The 24,850-nt window shown below is 40.5% G+C and overlaps 1 protein-coding gene across 1 annotated transcript; it reads right to left on the bottom strand.

Annotated features, from left to right (window-relative positions):
• Positions 1–474: 474 nt before the first annotated feature.
• LOC115162686 (matrilin-3-like) lies at positions 475–24,193 on the bottom strand. The gene is made up of 4 exons (XM_029714170.1): positions 23,977–24,193; positions 22,715–23,284; positions 13,007–13,114; positions 475–521 (listed from the first exon to the last, which is right to left on the bottom strand). The coding sequence occupies exons 1-4, from the start codon at positions 24,068–24,070 to the stop codon at positions 475–477; spliced, it is 819 nt and encodes a 272-aa protein (XP_029570030.1). The 5' UTR covers positions 24,071–24,193.
• Positions 24,194–24,850: the final 657 nt, after the last annotated feature.

Raw genomic sequence — 24,850 nt, 5'->3', positions numbered from 1 at the left:
GTTCAAAGTCGCTTAGGTCACTAGTTTTGCCCATTCTAACATTCAATCAAACTGTAATGCCTCAATACCTGTCTGCCTACTTTAAATAGTAAGCCACGGCCACGTGGGGGTTGGTGTACCTAATAAATTGACCAATGATTCTGGCTACTGGAGTTCACATAAACTCCTTTTGACATCAATGCCAAATCTACCACACCTTTTAATGAATACAATTTATTATACAACTTTTATTTATACTTCCTTCATTCAGCTCAGAAACGTGGTTGACTGAAACTAAAAACAAGTCATGTTTTGTCTGCAACCTTCCACATCAACAAGGAACATCTGAAAGCCATGCTGTGAGATTCTTAAGTCTTGACCTTAGAATCGCCGGGCTCTCTCTCCTCTCCGAATGGGGTGTAGAACTGCACCATGTTGACTTCCTTACCCATGACCCTCAGGTACTCCCACTGCAAGCACGCTGCCATACTGGTTCTATTGCATACTGGCCATGTTCATCAGCATGTCTATGAACACTGGGCCTGGAGAGGGACAGGAGAAAGGGTTGCAAGGAAGGGATATTGGCCGTGGAGCAACGACCTTCATAAAGATTATCGTCATCATTGTCATTATGACTATATTACTCCAAACTTGAAAACATGAAAATATTGCTCATACTGTTTAGACCTCTGGCATAATTTGGCAACAAGTGATTACAGCAGACATTTGAAAGGATTCATGATTGATTAAGGATTATGCCATCTCAACAAGCGTTCCCTTTCTCCCACCCCATTCCCCCCCTTGCCCATTCACTCACTTTCATCCTTGTCATGGTGCATGACCTAACACCATCCGTTATTGAAGGAGATGGCCAAGCAAGGGCAGTCTGGCTCCACGTAGCCCTCTGACCTTGCGTACCAGTGGATCCCTGCTATACTGATGGCTCCAATCACGTTACACAGACAGTTGACCGTCATCTTTATCTGCAACATAACTGACTTTCTCTAAGTCTCCTATAGCTAAGAGGTATCCACTCTTCAGAAGTGGGAATGTATTAAACACTCTAAAACAATTGGATCTTGGATCTTGCACATTTACTAACTGGGCTTTTCACGTATGACAGTGTCTTGGATTTACCGATGCTGACGGCAGAGTCAGGATTTGGCTTAGCAGCATGAGTCCATTGTCCCATCCTGCCTGCTGTCAACGGTACAGCATGAACATCACCAGAACTTGGCTTTTGGGGCTTTACCCTGTAATGATTTTGGGTGAACCCCGAATCTTTTGTGCTGCTGCAATGGTGTCACTTAGTTCATAGAGCTGTGGTTAAGTGAAACTCACAAAGTCCTCCAACCATTATAATCAGGAGTGTAATGCTGCCAGTGTGCAGAAGAGTGATGCGCCACCACTTCTGAGAATGGTGCTGTCTCGCAAGATCACTTAATGATTAATTAGTATTTTACATAACAAACCAAATATAGTAGCATGGTAATGTCAGGCTACTGTTACACCATAAACACCATGTCATTTCTTATGACAATTTAGGATGATTGTGCTGAAATGTTGCATTTTGTTTCTCATGTGGTGGCTGCGATAGCGTCCACATCACCAACAAACTAACATGGTCCAAGCACACCAAGACAGTTGTGAAGAAGGCACGACATAACCTATTCCTCCTCAGGAGACTGAAAAGATTTGGCATGGGTCCTCAGATCCTCAAAAGGTTCTACAGCTGCAACATCGAGAGCATGCCACTACAGAGGGTAGTGCGCACGGCCCAGTACATCACTGGGGCCAAGCTTCCTGCCATCCAGGACCTCTGTACCAGGTGGTGTCAGAGGAAGGCCTTAAAAATGGTCAAAGTTTCCAGCCACCCTTGTCATATACTTTTCTCTCTGCTACCACAAGGCAAGGGGTACCGGAGAGCCAAGTCTAGGTCCAAGAGGCTTCTAAACAGCTTCTACCCCCAAGCTATAAGACTCCTGAACATCTAATCAAATGGCTACCCAGACTATTTGTATTGCCCCCCCTCTCCTTTACGCTGCTGCTATTCTCTCTTATTATCTATACATAGTCACTTTAAAAACTTTGCCTACATGTACAGTGAGGGAAAAAAGTATTTGATCCCCTGCTGATTTTGTACGGTTGCCCACTAGGCAAAGAAATGATCAGTCTATAATTTTAATGGTAGGTTTATTTGAACAGTGAGAGACAGAATAACAACCAAAAAAATCCAGAAAAACGCATGTCAAAATTTTTATAAATTGATTTGCATTTTAATGAGGGAAAAAAATGTTTTACCCCCTCTCAATCAGAAAGATTTCTGGCTCCCAGGTGTCTTTTATACAGGTAACGAGCTGAGATTAGGAGCACACTCAAATGGAGTGCTCCTAATCTCAGCTTGTTACCTGTATAAAAGACACCTGTCCACAGAAGCAATCAATCAATCCGATTCCAAACTCTACACCATGGCCAAGACCAAAGAGCCCCTCCAAGGATATCAGGGACAAGATTGTAGACCTACACAAGGCTGGAATAGGCAACAAGACCATCGCCAAGCAGCTTGGTGAGAAGGTGACAACAACACAAAAGAACTGTCAATCTCCCTCGGCCTGGGGCTCCATGCAAGATCTCACCTCGTGGAGTTGCAATGATCATGAGAACGGTGAGGAATCAGCCCAGAACTACACAGGAGGATCTTGTCAATGATCTCAATGCAGCTGGGACCATAGTCACCAAGAAAACAATAGTAACACACTACGCCGTGAAGGACTGAAATCCTGCAGCGCCCGCAAGGTCCCCCTGCTCAAGAAAGCACATATACATGCCCGTCTGAAGTTTGCCAATGAACATCTGAAAGATTCAGAGGACAACTGGGTGAAAGTGTTATGGTAAGATGAGACCAAAATGGAGCTCTTTGGCATCAGCTCAACTCGCCGTGTTTGGAGGAGGAGGAATGCTGCCTATGACCCCAAGAACATCATCCCCACCGTCAAACATGGAGGTGGAAACATTATGCTTTGGGGGTGTTTTTCTGCTAAGGGAACATGACAACTTCACCACATCAAAGGGACGATGGACGAGGCGATGTACCATCAAATCTTGGGTGAGAACCTCCTTCCCTCAGCCAGGGCATTGAAAATGGTTAGTGGATGGGTATTCTAGCATGACAATGACCCAAACACACGGCCAAGGCAACAAAGGAGTGGCTCAAGAAGAAGCACATTAAGGTCCTGGAGTGGCCTAGCCAGTCTCCAGACCTTAATCCCATAGAAAATCTGTGTAGGGAGCTGAAGGTTCGAGTTGCCAAGCGTCAGCCTCGATACCTTAATGACTTGGAGAAGATCTGCAAAGAGGAGTGGGACAAAATCCCTCCTGAGATGTGTGCAAACCTGGTGGCCAACTACAAGAAACGTCTGACCTCTGTGATTGCCAACAAGGGTTTTGCCACCAAGTACTAAGTCATGTTTTGCAGAGGGGTCAAATACTTATTTCCCATTTTATAACATTTTTGACATGCGTTTTTCTGGATTTTTTTGTTGTTATTCTGTCTCTCACTGTTCAAATAAACCTACCATTAAAATTATAGACTGATCATTTCTTTGTCAGTGGGCAAACGTACAAAATCAGCAGGGGATCAAATACTTTTTTCCCCTCACTGTACATATTACCTCAATTACCTTGACTAACCGGTGCCTCCGCACATTGACTCTGTACCGGTACCCCCTGTATGTAGCCTCGCTATTGTTATTTTACTGCTGCTCTTTAATTATTTGTTACTTTTATTTCTTCTTTTTTTTGTATTTTTCTTAAAACTGCATTGTTGGTTAAGGGCCTGTAAGCACTTGACTGTTGTATTCGGCGCATGTGACAAATAAAATTTGATTTGTGTTTAACTCCATCTGCTCTAAAATTCGATTAATTTCGGCCAGTGAAACAACCTTACTTACATCATTCAAGAAGATCGAAATGCATATTCTCATGAAACTGAATTGGATCAAATGGTTGTCATGCATGCAGCATGGACGTTTCACCTGTAAAACGTAAAGAATTATCATTCCCGATTGACAGTGATGATGGCCTAATTTATATAAGGTAGGCCTAATTTGGTGTTTTAGGTTTAAAAAAATATAACCTTTTCATTTAGTCACTTACAGTATATGTAGGCATAGGCAATCATGCAATTTTGATTATGCATTAATTGTATGTATATTCTAAAATTATTTTAACCAATAGGCTTCATGTCGGTGTCAACCTTCATTCAGAAATGATGTCATAATACTAATAATAAAATAATTGTGCTCCGGTAGGCTACCTTTTTTGTAGCACTTGTTATAATAAATGTAAAGCAATTGCCATGTGTGGTCAACTGAAAAGTCCGCCACAGTTTTGATTGAGACAACATCATTGTGCTGCTTTGAGACAAGCACGGGAAATCATCTTGATAAATAAATCAATGTCTCATTTTTGTTTTCACTGAATCTCTGTATGGATATTTGGTTACAATTATGATGGGAAATGTTAGCTAAATTGAGGTGAGTGCTTATGATCAATTGAAAGCAATGCAGATCTTCTGTACACATACACTAGGCCAATAGCCTCCCTGATGCTTTCCTGAACTTTCCAATACTTTTCTGATGCATTTTAGTCACTTTTCCGACTAATGCGAATACACATTTGTACACTTTTCCCATAGGCTATTCAAGTCATTTGACATATTTTTTTTATTGTTTAAAAACGTCATCAGGCCTACATAATTTCAATAACAATATAGCAGAAACCACTATTGGCTTCATTGACTTACTATTCTCATAACTGTAGGCTAGGCTACTTGATAATAGATTATTTTAAATATTATTGTAAGAGTAGGCCTACCTACACAATAACCTCATATGGGGTTACTGACCACAATCAATTTAATGAATAATAATTTGGCTTTGGGGAGAGCACAGCACATTGAAGAAAACATAGCTCTCCAGGAAGAGGTGCTGCAGATAAATTGAAATAAATTTGCCAAATTATATAATTACTCCTATCTCTATAAATAAATGAAATCATTGAAAATACTACACCAGCATAATTTAGCCACAGAGGATCAGTAGCTTATTTTAAAAAATGCTGTGTATTGTGTTTTGTCACATTATGAGCGCATAGACCTAGTCTACAGTCTGGAATCCCGCAATTGGGCAGCCTGCACGGCAAATATAAAACAGCTGATTGTTGAGGTGTGGCTGTCAATGAACAGCAGGCAGCAGCTAGAAGGTATTTCGCAATATTTCAAAATAAATACAAAATACAAAAATCTGTTTGAATAGGTGAGTGCCACTAGAAAGTTGGTGGACTATAATTTCCTTGCCTAAAATCTGTGTATCCACTCTTTTCTTTGGCCTATGCTATTGGTTGCATTTAAGACATGTGTGGCATTAAAAAATATTATTGTAATGTCTCCAGTCATTTTAGAAAATACATTTTTTCTTTCTCAGACCCACAAACCCCTCAGCCCCTGGTCTTCAAGACTGAACCCCGAATGTTATGAAACTCTGGTGATGGCCCTGCGGTACAGGCTGGCGGCGGGGGTGTAATGGTGTGGGGAATGATTTCCTGGCACATGTTAGGCCCCTTGACACCAATTGAGCAACGTTTACATGCCCTGAATAATCCCACGAGTAATTCAGGCTGTTCTGCATAGGGGGGTCTGACCCGGTACTGGATGGGTGTACCTAATAAACTGAGTATATAATCTACAGTAAGTTAAATAACTCTGTCAACTTCACAAGCTGCTTGAATTATACAATAGCTCTAAAGTAGCCTAATATAGACAAGACCGAGCAAGTTGGTTCCTGACACCATACCACCGTAGGTCTACTTTCTGATTGACACAGGTGGATTAATACTGCTGGCAGAATATGCCTTCTGTTGCTAAACTCATTATGGGTTTAAATGGTTTTTAACACACAATTAGCTACTGTAGCTGTTTCAGAAACATTTTGAATCTGAATCACATGGGCTTATAAACATTGCATAACACAGCTAAGCAAATCTGGAATTTATAGAGGTAACTTGTGCTGGAAAACCAGCTCACCTGTCTTCGTCTCCAGCTTCAGGACTTTGAGAAGACCCTAATCTCTTCCACAGGCTATGAAGCCTTTCTTCCAAGACACACTTCAGCCATGTGTTGTTTGGGATGGCAATCTGCGAGAGAAAGAGGGTTGTGCATTTAGCTAGAAAAATAACTTTGTGTTGTACTGGTGTAGGCTGAGAAAGGACACTGATTGTATCATTCATGCCAACAGAACCTCTGAAAAATAAGACTGCTACCCAAGATGGGAACAACTTATTTCATGACCAGTTTAGGATGTCTCAACTAGCAAGCTATCTGTAAATGGCTGACTCACACATGGCAGAGACTGTGTGCATGATGGTCATGAAAACAATAATTACAGGGCATGCAACACCAAAGATTGGCAATGTCATATGACAATACATGTTGTTGCTCTCTGATTGGCAACAAAAAATGCAAAGTTGTTTCACGCGTATCGTCACAATTATCTGATAGCTTAATGTCACGGAAATGGATAGATAAACATCGTTGCTGGCAATTATAATTTACAACGGGTGGGTCTAATCCTGAATGCTGAGTGGTTAAAACTGTACTCCAGCTGGTGTCTATTCCACAAGTTACCACCAACTAAATCTATGACTTCAAAATGCCTATTTACTCTGTTCCATCTGATTGCGCATCTGATTGTCCACTGTCTCATCAGCCCAGCCAGGCAATTTATAAACTTGATCTCCACTATAAAAAGCATCTAGACATTATCTAAAATTTCTTTTAGACTAACATTTAGTTTTCAACAGTGGCGATTTGTATAGACCTTGCTCTCTGCAACATTGTTGCAATATTCAAATTCTATCTCCAGTTGTCACATAGTAATGAACGAGTCGGGATGAGACAGACAAGTAGGCAGCTTTTCTCAGCTAGTCGAAATCATGAATCATCATAATTTTTATGGATGTATACAAAGAAATATCAATAGAAAACAGGTCAAAAGAAACAAAGTGCAGCTAGTTTGCAGTCTTTCCAGCTTCAGTTTAAAGTGATTGTGTTAGCTGTGTTGTTGGCTAGCTCCTCTGAACAACAGTGTCCTGACGAGAGAGCACATTTTCTATGCCAGGTGAAATCGCGCATCATTAGGTGATTGTTATAGATGTATCCAAATAAATGTCACTAGCAAACAGCTTAAACAAATGCAAATGCAGCTACTTTGTTGTTTTTCTGGCTCTACTGTTTGACGTGACTGTAAGTTAGCCGTAGTTGGCTAGCTAGCAAGCAAGGGATAAGCCAGTATGGCAATAGAATATTTAGAATGAACGACTGGGTTGCGTCCATAGATACAGAACAAAAAGATTTAACGACTGGGTCGCGTCTCTGGCAACCAAACCGATAGAACGAACGACCAGCCAGCTTGGTAGCAACCCTAGATTTGTGTCGGGACTATATCTTGTGGAAGGATGAAATAGTATGAATAAATTCATCAAAATAACGTTAATGAAAATATGTAAATCATTATTGAATATGTTGGTAACCCGTTGTATAAAAGTGATAAACTACCTAGCAGCTCGCTAGTTTATTGAAGTTATCTTGAGATTCAGACTTTGCTGTCAAACAGTTTCCTTACTAGATATTGAATATAGCTAACACCACACAAGATACATTCATTGTTAGGTATTTATTTATTTCATCTGAAAAGTATGATTTCCTCCATGAACTCGTTTAACAAACTAGCTTTTTTGCATCACTTCCACGTTATCCCTGGTAACCACGCACTAGAAAGTGCATCATCGAGGCTTCAGCTCTCAACATTGTGGTAACTGTAGTCCATAATGATTTCTGTGTTGTGTTGTAATCCTTGTTGGTTGCACTCCCTTCTGCTTCTCTTTAGAAACTTGGGAAGAGTGAGCAAATACATGTTTGTCTCTTTATTCCAAGATTATTATCTCAAAAGAGAGAATATCTCATTAATTTATGTAAACACTTCTGAAATGGGAAATGCCAGAGCGATATATTAGAATATCTATGGCTCAGTCTGGGAAATGTGGCATGCCTGTCTACATTGGCAATATTATGTTATGTTTTTATCCTACAGCTATAGTCTGTTAACATTCCATTTGAAGTTCACAATCTTTTTTAAGTCTCTACTTTTTTTTAAGGCAAATTATTCTGAAAACAAATTGTTTGGTAGCTGATAGACTTGGCGACAGCCAGCAAAGGTATATTTCTTATGTTTGTTATATTGTGCTTGACTTCCTTATATCCATGTAACACTTAAGTCTTTAAGACCTTTTGAAGTGTTTAAGTAAAACTGAAATTCCACATTTACACAAGTATTTAGACCCTTCACTCAGTACTTTGTTGAAGCACCTTTGGAAGCGATTACAGCCTCGAGTCTTCTTGGGTATGACGCTACAAGTTTGGCACACCTGTATTTGGGGAGTTTCTCCCATTCTTCTCTCCAGATTCTCTCAAGCTCTGTCAGGTTGGAAGGGGAGTGTTGCTGCACAGCTATTTTCAGGTCTCTCCAGAGATGTTCGATCGGGTTCGAGTCCAGGCTCTGGCTGGGCTACTCAAGGACATTCAGAGACTTGTCCCGAAGCGACTTTTGCGTTGTCTTGGCTGGTTGCTTAGGGTTGTTGTCCTGTTGGAAGTTGAACCTTCACCCCAGTCTGAGGTCCTGAGCACTCTGGAGCAGGTTTTCATCAAGGATCTCTCTGTACTTTGCACCATTCATCTTTGCCTCGATCCTGACTAGTCTCCCAGTCCCTGCCGCTGAAAACATCCCCACAGCATGATGCTGACACCACCATGCTTCACAATAGCAATGGTTCCAGGTTTCCTCCAGACGTGATGCTTGGCATTCAGGCCAAAGTGTTCAATCTTGGTTTTATCAGACCAGAAAATCTTGTTTCTCATGGTGTGAGAGTCTTTACGTGCCTTTTGGCAAACTCCAAGCGGGCTGCCTTTTACTGATGAGTGGCTTCCGTCTGGCCACTCTACCATAAAGGCCTGATTGGTTGTGTGCTGCAGAGATGGTTGTCCTTCTGGAATGTTCTCCCATCTTCACAGAGGAACTCTGGAGCTCTGTCAGAGTGATCATCGGGTTCTTGGTCACCTACCTGACCCCCGATTGCTCAGTTTGGCCAGGCAGTCAGGTCTAGAAAGAGTCTTGATGATTCCAAACTTCTTCCATTTAAAAATGATGGAGGCCACTGTGTTCTTAGGGACCTTCAACGCTGCAGAAGTGTTTTGGTACCCTTCCACAGATCTGTGCCTCAACACAATCCTGTCTCAGAGCTCTAAGGACAATTCCTTCGACTTCATGACTTGGTTTTTGCTCTGACATGCATTGTCAAATGTGGGACCTTATATACACAGGTGTGTGCCTTTCCAAATCATGTCCAATCAATTAAATTTACCACAAGTGGACTCCAATCAAGTTGTAGAAACAGGATGCACCCGAGCTCAATTTCGAGTCTCATAGCAAAGGGTCTGAATACTTATGTAAATAAGCTATTTCTGTTTTTTATTTTTAATACATTTGCAAAAATTTAAAAAAAATCAGTTTTTACTTCGTCATTATGGGGTATTGGGGTATGCGGTAGATTGCTAAGGATTTTTTTTATTTAATCCATTTCAGAATAAGGCTGTAACGTAACAAAATGTGGAAAAGTCAAGGGGTCTGAATACTTTCTGAAGGCACTGTTTTTTGATATACACACACAAACTACACAAAAATGCACACTTCCTTTTACCTCATCAACACATGAATATGACAAGCTCATTTTCTTATTTAAATACAAGTTAAGGAATACTCAATAATTATGCATTAACATAAATTACATGTAATGTGTCATGTCTTTCATTTATCTTGCACATGCCACAATAAGGAAACAAATCAATTGTCAGTGATATAGCCTATTGCTTCCTCTACACTTTCATTTTAAGTGGAAGATAAAATACATATGGAATATTCTTAACTGGAAAGGTGCTACCATGGGGAGCAAATTATTGTGCAAAAAAATCAACTTTGAAATGGGGGTTATCTGTTGTGAGCAAATGGAACATTACTGGCCAAGTCATTCAATGGTAAACAAAATGTCTTATATGTAAAACACATAGATTGAAGGAGGTTATACAGAACATAACTCCAAAATGGACTGTTGTTAATAATGAAGGTTGCTAAAACAGGAAAACTGTACAGCCATTTTAGATTGAGGTTAACTGGGTGAGCTCTGAATGGTCTCTTTGCAGCATCCTCTTTAGAATCAACGCATTCGTCCAAACTGGGTCACTTTCCTCAATAGATCATCTAGTGGACAACAGTCAAGGAAACATTTGTCTTCTTCAATACATGTACACTATATACATATGAGCAATCTTAAACTGTCATAGTTCTTTATTGTCTCGGGAATTGGAAAGAGGAAAGGGTAACAGTTTAAAGTAGAGCAATATATGTAAGCATTACTGGTGTAGCACACACCCTGTAGCCCCCGTAAGGGCCCTATGAATTGTAGGGGCCTCCTTATGGGGAGGTTGGGGTCCCCCCAGAGGTTGTGCCCCCCAGATAGCATTATCGCTCAGCCTCATGGCAAAATGTGTGGAATAGCAGGAAAAAGTCGGGAAAATCCTTGTCCGGCAGGGAAACGTAATTTTTTATAGTATTCATTTTGCATTATTCGAGCTGAAATTTTACATTTACAGGAATTTTATAAGCAAAAAGATGTGTTTTTGGAATGTTCAAAATACTTTCAATATTATTAATTTCCATGTCGGCTCTATGTCTGGAAATGCCCTCGTCCGGAGCAAAGGATCCCAATTTCAAACTCTCCAAAAAAAGTGTTTAAAATTCAAAAAACAGCCAAACATGAATATTAACTGAAAATGATCGTATGTTGTTCCTTGCATTAAATAATATTTCTCTCAAAACATTGCGTCTGGAGATTTGGTTTACTGTGTCAGATTTGTCTAAAATGAATCAGGAATGAGCAGGGTCAGTTATACCATAAGGACCCTTTATTCGTGTCCTCATTAAATGTAGTGGAACAAGACAACTCATAATCTCATAATAAACTCATAATAATTCTCCACTTTTGATAGATTTAAACAAACAATATTGGAATCACCACAGTCACAACCATAAATGGTCAACTCCATAGAATATTAATTTTGTTTCAAATATGTCATTTTTAATTAGGTTTTAGAGTCATAAAGTAACTGAGGAAAAACGAAATTGCTACTGTGTATACCACTTGAATGATTTTTGTCAACTCCGTAAAATATCGGTCAGATTTTTGTCTAACGTCAAGTCTGTCAGAGTCCTTAAAGATCTGATAGAGTGATTGTTTTTATAGGGGATTTTCTAGTTAATCATTTTTCATTTTTTACAAATGTCTGTTTTGAGTCTCAACATCAACAGTGAAGAGGCGACTCCGAGATGCTGGCCTTCTAGGCAGAGTTCCTCTGTCCAGTGTCTGTGTTCTTTTGCCCATCTAAATATTACATTTTTATTGGCCAGACTGAGGCCAGACTTTTTCTTTGCAACTCTACCTAGAAGGCCAGCATCCCGGAGTCGCCTCTTCACTGTTGATGTTGAGACTGGTGTTTTGCGGGTACTATTTAATGAAGCTGCCAGTTGAGGACCTGTGAGGCGTCTGTTTCTCAAACTAGACACTCTAATGTACTTGTCCTCTTGCTCAGTTGTGCACTGGGGCCTCCCACTCCTCCTTCTATTCTGGTTAGAGCGAGTTTGCTCTGTTCTGTGAAGGGAGTAGTACACAGCGTTGTATGAGATCTTCAGTTTCTTGGCATCCCGGAGGCGACTCCGGGATGCTGGCCTTCTAGGCAGAGTTGCAAAGAAAAAGCTATATCTCAGACTGGCCAATAAAAATGAAAGATTAAGATGGGCAAAAGAACACAGACACTGGACAGAGGAAGATTGGAAACAAGTGTAATGGACAGGCAAATCTAAGTTTGAGGTGTTCGGATCACAAAGAAGAACATTCGTGAGACGCAGAAAAATGAAAAGATGCTGGAGGAGTGCTTGACGCCATCTTTCAAGCATGGTGGAGGCAATGTGATGGTCTGGGGGTGCTTTGGTGGGGGTAAATGTAAAGATTTGTACAGGGTAAAAGGGATCTTGAAGAAGGAAGGACAGTGCTTAATTGGAGCCAATTTCCTCCTACAACAGGACAATGACCCAAAGCATAGCTCCAAACTATGCAAGAACTATTTAGGGAAGAAGCAGTCAGCTGGTATTCTGTCTATAATGGAGTGGCCAGCACAGTCACGGGATCTCAACTCTATTGAGCTGTTGTGAGAGCAGCTTGACCGTATGGTATGTACAGAAGTGCCCATCAAGCCATTCCAACTTGTGGGAGGTGCTTCAGGAAGCATGGGGTGAAATCTCTTCAGATTACCTCAACAAATTGACAACTAGAATGCCAAAGGTCTGCAATGCTACAAATGAAGGATTCTTTGATGAAAGCAACGTTTGAAGGACAACATTATTATTTCAATAAAAAATTATTGTTTATAACCTATGGAGCTATGGAGTCTTGACTATTCATTTTGCAACTCATTTTATATATGTTTTTATGGAAAACAAGGACATTTCTAAGTGACTGCAAACTTTTGAATGGATGTTTATATATTTAAATTGTTGTTAATATTGAGACAAATATTGAGATTGTCCCGTCTTTCAAGAATCCCTGAGCTTGAAAACAGCAACATTTTCTCTCAGCCTAATGGAAAATGTGTAAAATAGCATGAGATTAGCTATAAAACTGAATTTTTTTCTCTGTTTCCCATGGAAGAAAAATAAATCCACCCAGAACTGTGATACACCACTGGCAGGCATACTGTATGTACAACATTGCAGCTGGTTGTAGTGGCTTTGAGGTCTTGTGAAATTGCTATATAAATAAATACCACCCATTATAAAACAATGGTGAGGTAAAAGGATATGTTTGCTGGTCAGCTCCTGTATGGTGAACTGCATCTTCATCTGGAAGGCAATCTGAGCATCACACATGCACACGTTTTCACTCAGCTTATTCCCACTCATCTCGTTCGCATCCTCTGAAAGAGACATCAGTGGCAGAATTGAATCATGAATAAATATAGAAATGTACATTAAGTAACTCTAGTTCCCATTAAACAAGTTATAGCTAACAAGTTGATAGGCTACTCAGTATTACACAGTAAAGTGTAATAACGTGACACTTCATCCACACCTAGGAATCTATTAAAACCCTTTTCCATATTGGTTACAAGGAAACAAATTGTGGAGTTACAAATTGCTACCAAATATCATAATTGCCTGTTACTACGTGGTTTTGGAGCAACTTAATGAAAAGTGTGAAAACTAGTTGACTTAATGTAAAGTCAATACTACAAATACAGACATTGCATACAGTCAAGTGGTGTCAAGTACTTGGTCAATGATCAGGTGAAGCTTTTTCAATCATTGAGGGGAAGTCAGTGGTAAATCAATTGGGTTTTGCAAAAGGTTAACAATCACTTTAAGGCTTTAACCAAGGCGGTGGGCCAGCCATTCATTCAAGCACTTGTTCATCATAACACAAACCCATTGTCACGTATACTCCCTCTACGGCCTCTAGGTCATCAGGCTGCTGATTATCCCGCACACCTGTCACCATCGTCTCGCGCACCTGCGCCTCATGACACTGACCTGGACTCCATCACCTCCTTGATTATCTTCCCTATATCTGTCACTCCCCTTGGTTCTTTCCTCAGGTTTTATTTACTCGGTTTTCTTGTCGGTGCGTTGTTTGTGTTTCGTGTTCATTGTTTCTTTTATTTATTAAAACACTCACTCCCTGAACTTGCTTACTGACTCTCAGCGCACTCGTTACACCCATCATCTAATAGTTCATATACTTCGATTTTCAAAGTCTCCCGAAGATTTGAAGCAAACCATAGGTGACGGCATGCAATTTGAGATACCCAGGCATCGGTCCAACAAACGCATGAGGCCAAAAACAAGTCAGATGGCCGAGCTCCTTCGTGTCCTTTTCCTGTGTCTAAATCCTGTTCCGCTAGCAGCTAGCTCATGCTTTACCTCCCTATGCTCATCCATTTCCTTCTTCCTTACTTTGGCACAACTTGCTCTTTAAGGTGTGAACTATGGAGTCGACGGTGCTAAAGGTGGCCAAGTTAAAGTAATGCTGGCTATGGGGCACAGAGGCTGTCTCCTGGAGCTCTCTCTCCTCTGTTTTAACCACACCGACTGTGTATATCTCCACATCTGGGGAAAGATAGGAAGACAGGACAGGACAAGGGTCACTTAGACAAACCCAAAACTGAGGTAGGGTAGATGCAGGGTTGGGGAGTAATGGATTAAAAACTGTAATCCATTACGTTACCAGCTAAAAATATTGTAATCAGACTACAGATACTAGATTACTTCAAGGGTTACTTTTAAATTCTGAAAGGATGTTTGCTAAAAAACATCGGACACTTCTATTTTCTCAATTTACATTCAAATCAGGATTGAAAACAGGCGCAAGTTTAAGTTTGTTCCACCTGAGCGACTCTGACCACAAGTCAGAGACCATTATGATGACTCACCAAATGTGTTTGATGGATCGCAGGAAAAGAGCAGGAATAGGCTTTTGTAGGCTACAATCCAAGCTATGTCTTCCAATGGTGCGACTGCTGTCGACATCCAAAGATTACCCAACTTGAATAAACGCTTGGAGGTAAGGATGACAGTAGTGGTGTAGTCTACAGCGATACGGATATCACTTATCATTGATATCTACATAGTGCATCGATGTGATTCACACTTCTGCTCTCTCATTTAGCTATTTGCGCCTTACGGATTGTGATTGTTGTGGATGGCTGTTCACAAATCCAAATGTGTATTTGAACCCAATAATGGTTGAATTCAAGAAGTTTAAGCTGCCTATCAATCATTGTTTTTGAAACCAGTGGACAGCCAGTGAAAAATGCGTAGTGTATATCCAAGCCTGTGAAAAAAAAGTGGTGCTTTTATTGCTCAATCTAATTCATGCTGATGAAAAACAAATCCATAGGCCTACGGACACATGCTCAAACTTGTACACTTTTGATAGACTTAAATTGGCAATCTGTAGTTGCTACTGTCACGACTTCCACCAAGGTGGTTCCTCTCCCTGTTCGGGAGGCGCTCGGCGGTCGGCGTCGCCGGCGTACCAGTCATCACCGATCCCTTTTCCGTTTGTTTTGTCTGTGGTTCTTTCACACCTGTTTTCATTTGCCTTAATTTCTGTTTGTATAATTACCCAGGTTTGTGTGGGCCTGCCTAGGTTTGTGTGGGATTGTTCATGTGATGTTGTTCGCTAAGGTTGTGCCTTATTGGTTCTCACGTATTATACATAGTGTGTGTAAGTTTAGGAGCATTGTTTTTTGTTTCCCTCCTTCCGTGAGTAACTGGTTTGTATGACCTGTATGTTTGGTTTGTATGACCTGACCTGTATGTTTGTGGGACTTGCCTATTAAATACGCATCTCGGACATCTCTGCTCTTGACTCCTTCACCTACCTCTACACAATCCCGTCACAGCTACATCCATTTTTGGATGTGTGTGTGTATATATATATATATATATTTACATTTACGTCATTTAGCAGACGCTCTTATCCAGAGCGACTTACAAATTATATATATGGTTCTCATGGAGTGTGACAGTTGAACAAAGCTCATAAGGCATTTATAAGTTATATTCTTCAAGAATCAATGGATATACATACGTGTATCCATCTTGAAGAATCAATGGATATATATACATAGAAAAATCTATGGAGATATATATATGGATATATATATATATATGTAAGAATATAATTTATGAATGCCTCATGAGCTTTGTTCAACTTCAGCCAAAAATATAAGTTAGTTTTTCTCTAATATTTGTAAACATTGTAAATGTAAACAAACACTGTATAGCTTCATAACATGGTTAAAACAATAATTGTCATATCATGGATGGTCAGTCCTTGCATCCATAGCTCTGTCTATTAATCTAAGAGTGGTTACATTTCTCCAGGCCCATCCCTCAGCTTTTTACCAAAACATAGGCGAGGCGACAGTTTTGTTATTGTTTCCATCTGTGGATTTGCCCTTTTAAACAGCTGTATATTATCAAGATATCAAAGAACACCAACAAAAAAGTAAACAATAGGCCTACAGCAAATACAGCACATGGCATTAATTTTTCACATGTAAAAGCACTTTTCAGTAGTGCTCAAAGCATGCCATTCCATGAGCGCAGCATTTATTTTTCTACTCAAATCAATGAGCCCAATCAGTCGTCCATGACAACAAAATGATAAACAACAGAGTAGGGCTGTCTAATAAGTCCTTAGTTTTGAGGTCATACTCAGGTAAAACAATTTGGTTAATCTATATTTCCAAATTTCCAAGTCCTATTCTTGAAGATCAAGGGATATAACATTTATTGGAATGACTGCAATTCTGATAGACTTTGGTTTTTAATGTGAACATATCATTTAATTGTATTATTACATGCAGTAGAAAGCGATGGGTTAGAAGAAGCATACTTAACCAACCCATGAAGTAAAACATTTTTACATCCACATACACTACCGGTCAAAAGTTTTAGAACACCTAAGGGTTTTTCTTTATTTTTACTATTTTCTACATTGTAGAATAATAGTGAAGACATCAAAACTATGAAATAACCCACATTGAATCATGTAGTAACCAAAAAAGTGTTAAACAAATCGAAATATATTTTATATTTGAGATTCTTTAAAGTAGCCACCCTTTGTCTTGATGACAGCTTTGCACATTCTTGGAATTCTCTCAACCAGATTCACCTGGAATGCTTTTTCAACAGTCTTAAAGGAGCTCCTACATATACTGAGCACTTGTTGGCTGCTTTTCCTTCACTCTGTGGTCCGACTCATCCCAACCATCACAAATTGGTTGAGGTCGGGGGATTGTGGAGGCCAGGTCATCTGATGCAGCACTCCATCACTCTCCTTCTTGGTAAAATAGCCCTTACACAGTCTGAAGGTGTGTTGGGTCATTGTCCTGTTGAAAAACAAATGATAGTCCCACTAAGAGCAAACCAGATGGGATGGAGTATCACTGCAGAATGCTGTGGTAGCATGCTTGTTAAGTGTGCCTTTAATTCTAAATAAATCACAGACAGGGTCATCGGCAAAGCACCCCCACACCATAACACCTCCTCCTCCATGCTTTACGGTGGGAAATACACATGCGGAGATCAGCCATTCATGAACACCGCATCTCACAAAGACACGGCGGTTGGAACTAAAAATCTCAAATTTGGATTCCAGACCAAAGGACAAATTTCCACCGGTCAAATGTCCATTGCTCATGTTTCTTGGCCAAAGCATGTCTGTTTTATTATTGTTGTCCTTTAGTAGTGTTTTCTTTACAGCAATTCGACCAAGAAGTCCTGATTCACACAGTCTCTGTGTTAACTCTGTGAAGCATTTATTTGGGCTGCAATTTCTGAGGATGGTAACTCGAATGATCTCATCCTCTGCAGCAAAGATTACTCTGGGTATTCCATTCCTGTGGCAGTCCTCGTGAGAGGCAGTTTCATCATAGCACTTGATGGTTTTTGCAACTGCACTTGAAGAAACTTTCAAAGTTCTTGACATTTTCCATATTGGCTGACCTTCATGTATTGATGGACTGTCGTTTCTCTTTGCTTATTTGAGCTGTTCTCGCCATAATATGGACTTGGTCTGTTACCAAATAGGGCTGTCTTCTGTATACCCCCATACCTTGTTACAACACAACTGATTGGCTCAAACGCACGAAGGAAAGAAATTCCGCAAAACTTTTAAGAAGGCACACCTGTTAATTGAATTGCATTCCAGGGGACTACCTCATGAAGCTGATTGAGAGAATGCCAAGAGTGTGCAAAGCTGTCATCAAGGCAAAGGGCGGCTTTTTGAAGAATCTCAAGTATAAAATATATTTTGATTTGGTTAACACTTTTTTGTTTACTACAGGACTCCATATGTGCTATTTCATAGTTTTGATGTCTTCACTATTATTCTACAATGTAGAAAATAGTAAAAAATAAAGAAAAACCCTTGAATGAGTAAGTGTTCTAAAACTTTTGACCGATAGTGTATGGCCAGCTATGTAAACTTTAACATTGATTTATCCTGCAATATATGTTGTTCAATTGGTAACATGCATTTTTTTATTCTTCAAATGCCTCTTTAAGGGGAAAGTAATCTAAAAGTAACTGAATGTAATCAGATGACGTTACTGAGTTTGGGTAATCCAAAAGTTACATTACTGATTACAATTTTGGCCAGGTAACTACTAACTGTAACGGATTATGGACTACAGGAAAAAGAGAAGCAAGCGCTTCCACATTTTCATCGACGGGGCTGCAGGAGAGCAGGTTGAGAGCTTCAAGTTCCTTGGCATCCACATCACCAACAAACTAACATGGTCCAAGCACAACAAGACAGTCGTGAAGAGGGCACGACAAAACCTATTCCCCCTCAGGAGACTGAAAAGATTTGGCATGGGTCCTCAGATCCTCAAAAGGTTCTTCAGCTGCACCATCGAGAGCATTCTGACTGGTTGCAAGACTGCCTAGTATGGCAACTGCTCGGCCTCCGACCGCAAGGCACTACAGAGGGTAGTGCCAATGGCCCAGTACATCACTGGGGCCAAGCTTCCTGCCATCTAAGACCTCTTTACCAGGCGGTGTCAGAGGAAGGCCCTAAAAATTGTCAAAGACTCCAGCCACCCTAGTCATAGACTGTTCTCTCTACTACCACACGGCAACCGGTACCGGAGCGCCAAATCTAGGTCCAAGAGGAATCTAAACAGCTTCTACCTCCAAGCCATAAGACTCCTGAACATCTGATCAAATGGCTACCCAGACTATTTGCACTGCCCCCCCCCTCCCCCTCTTTTACACCGCTGCTACTCTCTGTTGTTATCTATGCATAGTCACTTTAATAACTCCACCTACATATTACCTCAACTATCCAGTGCCCCCGCACATTGACTCTGTACCGGTACCCCACTGTATATAATATCACTATTGTTATTTTACTGCTGCTCTTTAATTACTTGTTACTTTTATTTATTTTTCTTATCCATATTTCTTAAACTGTATTGTTGGTTAGGGCTCGTACAGTGGCTTGCGAAAGTATTCACCCCCTTAGCATTTTTCCTATTTTCTTGCTTTACAACCTGGAATAATTTTTTTGATTTTTTTTAGGGGGGGGGTTGTATCATTTGATTTACACAACATGCCTACCACTTTGAAGATGCAAAATATTTTTTATTGTGAAACAAACAAGAAAAATAAACAAAATGTGAGCGTGCATAACTATTCAAAACAACAAAGTCAATACTTTGTAGAGCCACCTTTTGCAGCAATTACAGCTGCAAGTCTCTTGGGGTATGTCTCTATAAGCTTGGCACATCTAGCCATTTGGATTTTTCCCATTATTCAAGGCAAAACTGCTCCAGCTCCTTCAAGTTGTATGGGTTCCGATGGTGCACAGCAATCTTTAAGTCATACCACAGATTCTCAATTGAATTGAGGTCTGGGCTTTGACTAGGCAATTCCAAGACATTTAAATGTTTCCTCTCAAACAACTCAAGAGTTGCTTTAGCAGTATATTTAGGGTCATTGTCGTGCTGGAAGGTGAACCTCCGTCCCAGTCTCAAATCTCTGGAAAACTGAAACAGGTTTCTCTCAAGAATTTCCCTGTATTTAGCGTCATCCATCAATCCTTCTGACCAGTTTCCCAGTCCCTGCCAAAGAAAAAACATCCTCACAGCATAATGCTGCCACCACCATGCTTCGCTGTGGGGATGGTGTTGAGAGGTGTTGGGTTTGCGCCAGACAGCGTTTTTCTTGATGGCCAAAAAGCTACATTTTTGTCTCATCTGACCAGAGTACCTTCTTCCATATGTTTGGTTTTCACCAAAAAGCATGTGGGAGACTCCCCAAATGTGTTTGCTTATTTGTTTCTTCAAGCAATGGCTTTTTTTCTGGCACTCTTCCGTAAAGCACAGCTCTGTGGAGTGTACGGCTTAAAGTGGCCCTATGGACAGATACTTCAATCTCAGCTGTGGAGCTAGTAGAAAGAGGAGGAAGGGAAGCGCTACTAAGGTACACAATAGTAAATGTTGGTAGACAGAAGGTGCTCTTTGGTAAAAGGGTTGAGTTGGTCTTCAAAAAGAAAGGAGGACCAAGGCACTCTTCATATAATTGATTAAAATGCCTTTATTAGTATGGCATGTTCAATAGAAACAATGTTTTTAAAAAACCATGGTGTAAGGACTTGTAGTGCCTACCCGTATGGCGTACTTGTGTTCCGCTAGGCGATCTTAAAGGCGTCTCTTTGTCCGTCCAACATAGAACACCTTGCACTGTGGACATTCCAATCTATAGATGACATGAGTGGTTTTGCAGTTAATGAAATGCTTGACGTAATACTCCATTTTGGAAGCTGTATCAACAAAATACTTTTTCTGTGCAATATTTCTGCAATGGTTGCACTGGTTACATTTAAAAGAGCCCTTGGGTTTGTGGCCAAGCCAAGTTTTTTGAGAGTCACCCGGAAGATAACTGTGGACTAATTTGTCCTTTAGGGTAGGACATCTCTTAAAGCTTATGACCGGTGGCTCAGGAAAGACTTGGCGTAGTAGCGTATCACTTTGGATGATTCCCCAATCATTTTTAATGATTCTTTTAATGTTCTCTGCTTCAGTGCTGTATTTTGTAACAAAATACACTCTCTCTGATGCATCACGAGGCACTCCCCTTCGCAACAAGTTCTCTCTGTCAAGTAATCCAGCCCTTGTACCTGCATCTTTCAGGACCTGGATGCTGTAGCCCCGATTCAAGAAACGATTCTCCAATTCAACAGATTTGACAACATAGTCTGTTTCCTGATCGCAAATTCTGCGGACTCTTTGGAATTGGCCATATGGAATATTCTCTTTTAGCCTTTTGGGGTGAAAGCTGTCTGCTCTCAGAATGGTATTCCCATCTGTAGGCTTCCTAAAGATTGATGTGTGCAAACAACCTTTGTCATTTTTACGGATGTCGAGGTCCAAAAAATGAATGTTATTCTTGCTATACTCCATAGTTAGTTTGATGTTAGGGTTAATGCTGTTAAGGTATTGGTGGAAGGAAATAAGTTCATCTTCTGAGCCGGACCAAAAAAGGCAAACATCATCAATATAGCGTCCCCACCATATAATCCGGTCAAAAAAATGGTTATTAGAAGGATCCAAAATGAAGTCATTTTCCCATTTACCTAAGTACAAACCAGCATAGGAAGGGCTATAGCAAGCTCCCATGGCACATCCTTTGACCTGTTTAAAAATACAGTCCTGAAAGATAAAGATGTTATGATTACGAGTCCATTCAGTCAGTGAGACAATGAATTCTGTAGGAGGCATCTCAGTTTCAGGTCGGGTACTCAAGAAATGGTGCATAGCTGCCAAACCTTGTTCATGTTCAATGGTGGTGTAAAGAGACTCCACATCCATGGTGACTAAAAAGGAAGCTGTACCTATATTATTCAATTCCTTAATTGTGGAGCTTTTGAGCTTTTTTCAAAGTTTCAAGAACTTTGAAAGTTTCTTCTAGTGCAGTCGCAAAAACCATCAAGCGCTATGATGAAACTGCGTCTCATGAAGACTGCCACAGGAAAGGAAGACCCAGAGTTACCTCTGCTGCAGAGGATAAGTTCATTAGAGTTACCAGCCTCAGAAATTGCAGCCCAAATAAATGCTTCACAGAGTTCAAGTAACAGACACATCTCAACATCGACTGTTCAGAGGAGACTGCGTGAATCAGGCCTTCATGGTCAAATTGCTGAAAAGAAATAACTACTAAAGGACACCAATAAAAAGAAGAGACTTGCTTAGGCCAATAAATCTGTCCTTTGGTCTGATTAGTCAAAATTTTAGATTTTTGGTTCCAAACGCAGGGTCTTTGTGAGACACAGAGTAGGTGAACCGATGATCTATTCATGTGTGGTTCCCACCGTGAACCATGGAGGAGGATGGTTTTTGCGAATGCACTTGAAGAAACTGTCAAAGTTCTTGAAATGATTGACTGACCTTCATGTCTTAAAATAATGATTGAATGTAATTTCTCTTTGCTTATTTGAGCTGTTCTTACCATAATATGGACTTGGTCTTTTACCAAATAGGGCTATCTTCTGTATACCATCCCTACCATGTCATAACACAACTGATTGGCTTAAACGCATTAAGAAATAAAGAAATTCCACAAATTAACTTTTAACAAGGCACACCTGTTAATTTAAATGCATTCTGTGTGACTACCTCATGAAGCTGGTTGAGAGAATGCCAAGAATGTGCAAAGCTGTCATAAAAAAAACATATATTTAGATTTGTTTAACACTTTTTTGGTTACTACATGATTCTATATGTGTTACTTCATAGTTTTGATGTCTTCGCTATTATTCTACAATGTAGAAAATAGTAAAAATAAAGAAAAACTCTGGAATGAGTAGGTGTGGCCAAACTTTTGACTGGTATGTATAGTGTAATTGTTGTTTATTGATGTTTTCATGCAAAATAAACCATGGTCTCAGCATGACTCCCTGCTTAAATACAGATTAAATAAATACAAAAATTGCCTCACTCTCTTACCACACAGGGTTTCCCTGAACTTGGACGTGAGCTTCTCAATGACGCCGTAGGTCTCCACGTAGAACACGTGTTCATCCAGGGGCAGACTGGCCATGAGACGCAGGGACTTCATGTCCGCCCTGTCCACCCCCACTGCGTAGATCTCGATGCCCGCCGCCCTCGCTGTCGCGGCCACCCCCTCCACCGTGTCCTGGGGACGTCCATCGGTTACGATGATGGCCACCATGGCAATGTTCTTGTTAGCTAGCCGGGAGCCTGACTCCTCAGGGAAGGTCTCCTCCATGGCTGTCTTGATAGCCAGGCCAGTCATTGTACCAGCAGCTAGAGATTTGATGCGGGCCAGCGCTGCCTTCAGGCCTGCCTTGTCGAAGTGCGTCTTGAGAAGGAACTCGATCTTCACCGTGCTAGCGTAGTTCACGACGGCCACCCGCGTGGCATCCGAGCCAATGTCGAGGGTGTCGATCATGTCAGCCAGGAAGATTTTGACCTTCTCAAATTCTGTGGGGCGCACACTACGTGAACTGTCGATAATGAACACCAGGTCTAGGGGCCGGCTTTTGCAGTGGGTTCCTGCGAGGGAAAATTGGAACATTGGTTTTTACCACCGAGGGTGGAATGGTTTGCTCTACACACTTTGACAGAGAACTGCTAGTCAGAGTTCCTCTGTCACATCTACTGTATCAAACACATTCAGGCTTCACATTCAGGTCTGAAGTTGCTTAGGGTTTTAGCAAGTCAGCTTGATATGTTTTATTGGTGAGTTTACTAGGTACTACTATTTCAAATAGATTGCATGGGAGCGTTAGTTTTAAGCGGGCAACCGTTTTTGCTTCAGTACACACAGCAATGATACTACAAACAGCAGTAAAAAGAACAGTTTTAAAAAGTCTGAAGAAAAAGTGGATGAAAGCTTAGTGAGAAAGCTTAGTGAGAGAAGTTTCTGAACATTTCAGAGGAAAGTAAACATGGACACCAAACCAATTTCAATGTAATATAGTAAACCAAATAGAAGGTTCATGTTTACTTCTCTCAAGATTCACCTGCAGAGGAGGAAAAAACTACCGAATAGTGACTTATATGACAGCACCTGCTCAATCCTAGAATAAAGAGATTGTAAAAGGAAGAAAAAAGGAAGAAAAAAAACACATAAAAACACCAAAAGAAGAGGGTGGGCTCCGATTCAAGTTTATACCCAGAAACCAATCAGTCCTTGAGGGTTTCAATCAAAAGGAGGTTTTTCTTTTTTGCCTAAAGTCTTCTACCTGTGTCAGCACTGATGATGGGAGTGGTGGTGCCGCTTGGGGTGCTGACCGGCTGTTCAAGTGGAGGGGGTGGTGCTGTGGGCCGGAGGTACATGACTGGCCATTTCCCGGGTGGCTGGTGATAGTAGTGATAGCCATTAAACCTGTAATTATTGCCATGTACTTTGGGCCACCATGATGGAGGAAGAGGGAGAAGTAGTAGAGCAATGGTTATTTTGTTTGCCTCAAGTGCAATGAGATGCCTATGACTTACATGGTATTGATGTGAAGTACATTAGCCTGCTGTTATTAGCCTTAAGCTAACAGCAATAACAGCAATTGCTAGCAGGGTTGGTCTGCTAGCAATTGAGACTATTATCCATCAGCATTTGTTTATGCTTATTGCAGCTACTAAGCTACCAACATACAGTCGGTTGTTTCTCAATTTCACACAACGTAAAGTGTTCTGAACTCCTGGAAAAGTGCTTCATAAATCCATTATTGTATGGAAATATTAGCTATAACGTTTAATATAGCCTAGCTCAAAGGTTTGAGTACACATTGACACCAGTCCTTCCTTTGGTGTGCTATTTGGTTAACATTTTACAGCTAACGAATTTCAAAATGTATGCAATTGTATGGCAAGATAAGAAAGTATATTTACTGTAAAAAAATGTATATCTGCCTTTATTCTGTAATACCCGAGGACTGGCCAATACCCGCTTAAATTTCAGAACTTTTATAATACATTGCCAAATTATCTCAAATGTAAAGTCATGAAGAGCAATAAAACTTAAAGGAGAATAACTGTGCGTACTATTACAAAATAGCCTACATTGTACGAAAATGAACCAACCTCCCAAATCAATAGTTTTTTGATTCTGATTCTGAGACA

The sequence above is a fragment of the Salmo trutta genome, chromosome 25 (genome assembly GCF_901001165.1).
Source record: "Salmo trutta chromosome 25, fSalTru1.1, whole genome shotgun sequence".
NCBI lineage: Eukaryota > Metazoa > Chordata > Actinopteri > Salmoniformes > Salmonidae > Salmo > Salmo trutta.
Note: the sequence above shows the minus strand (reverse complement) of the source record. Positions and strands in the feature narration are given on the sequence as shown.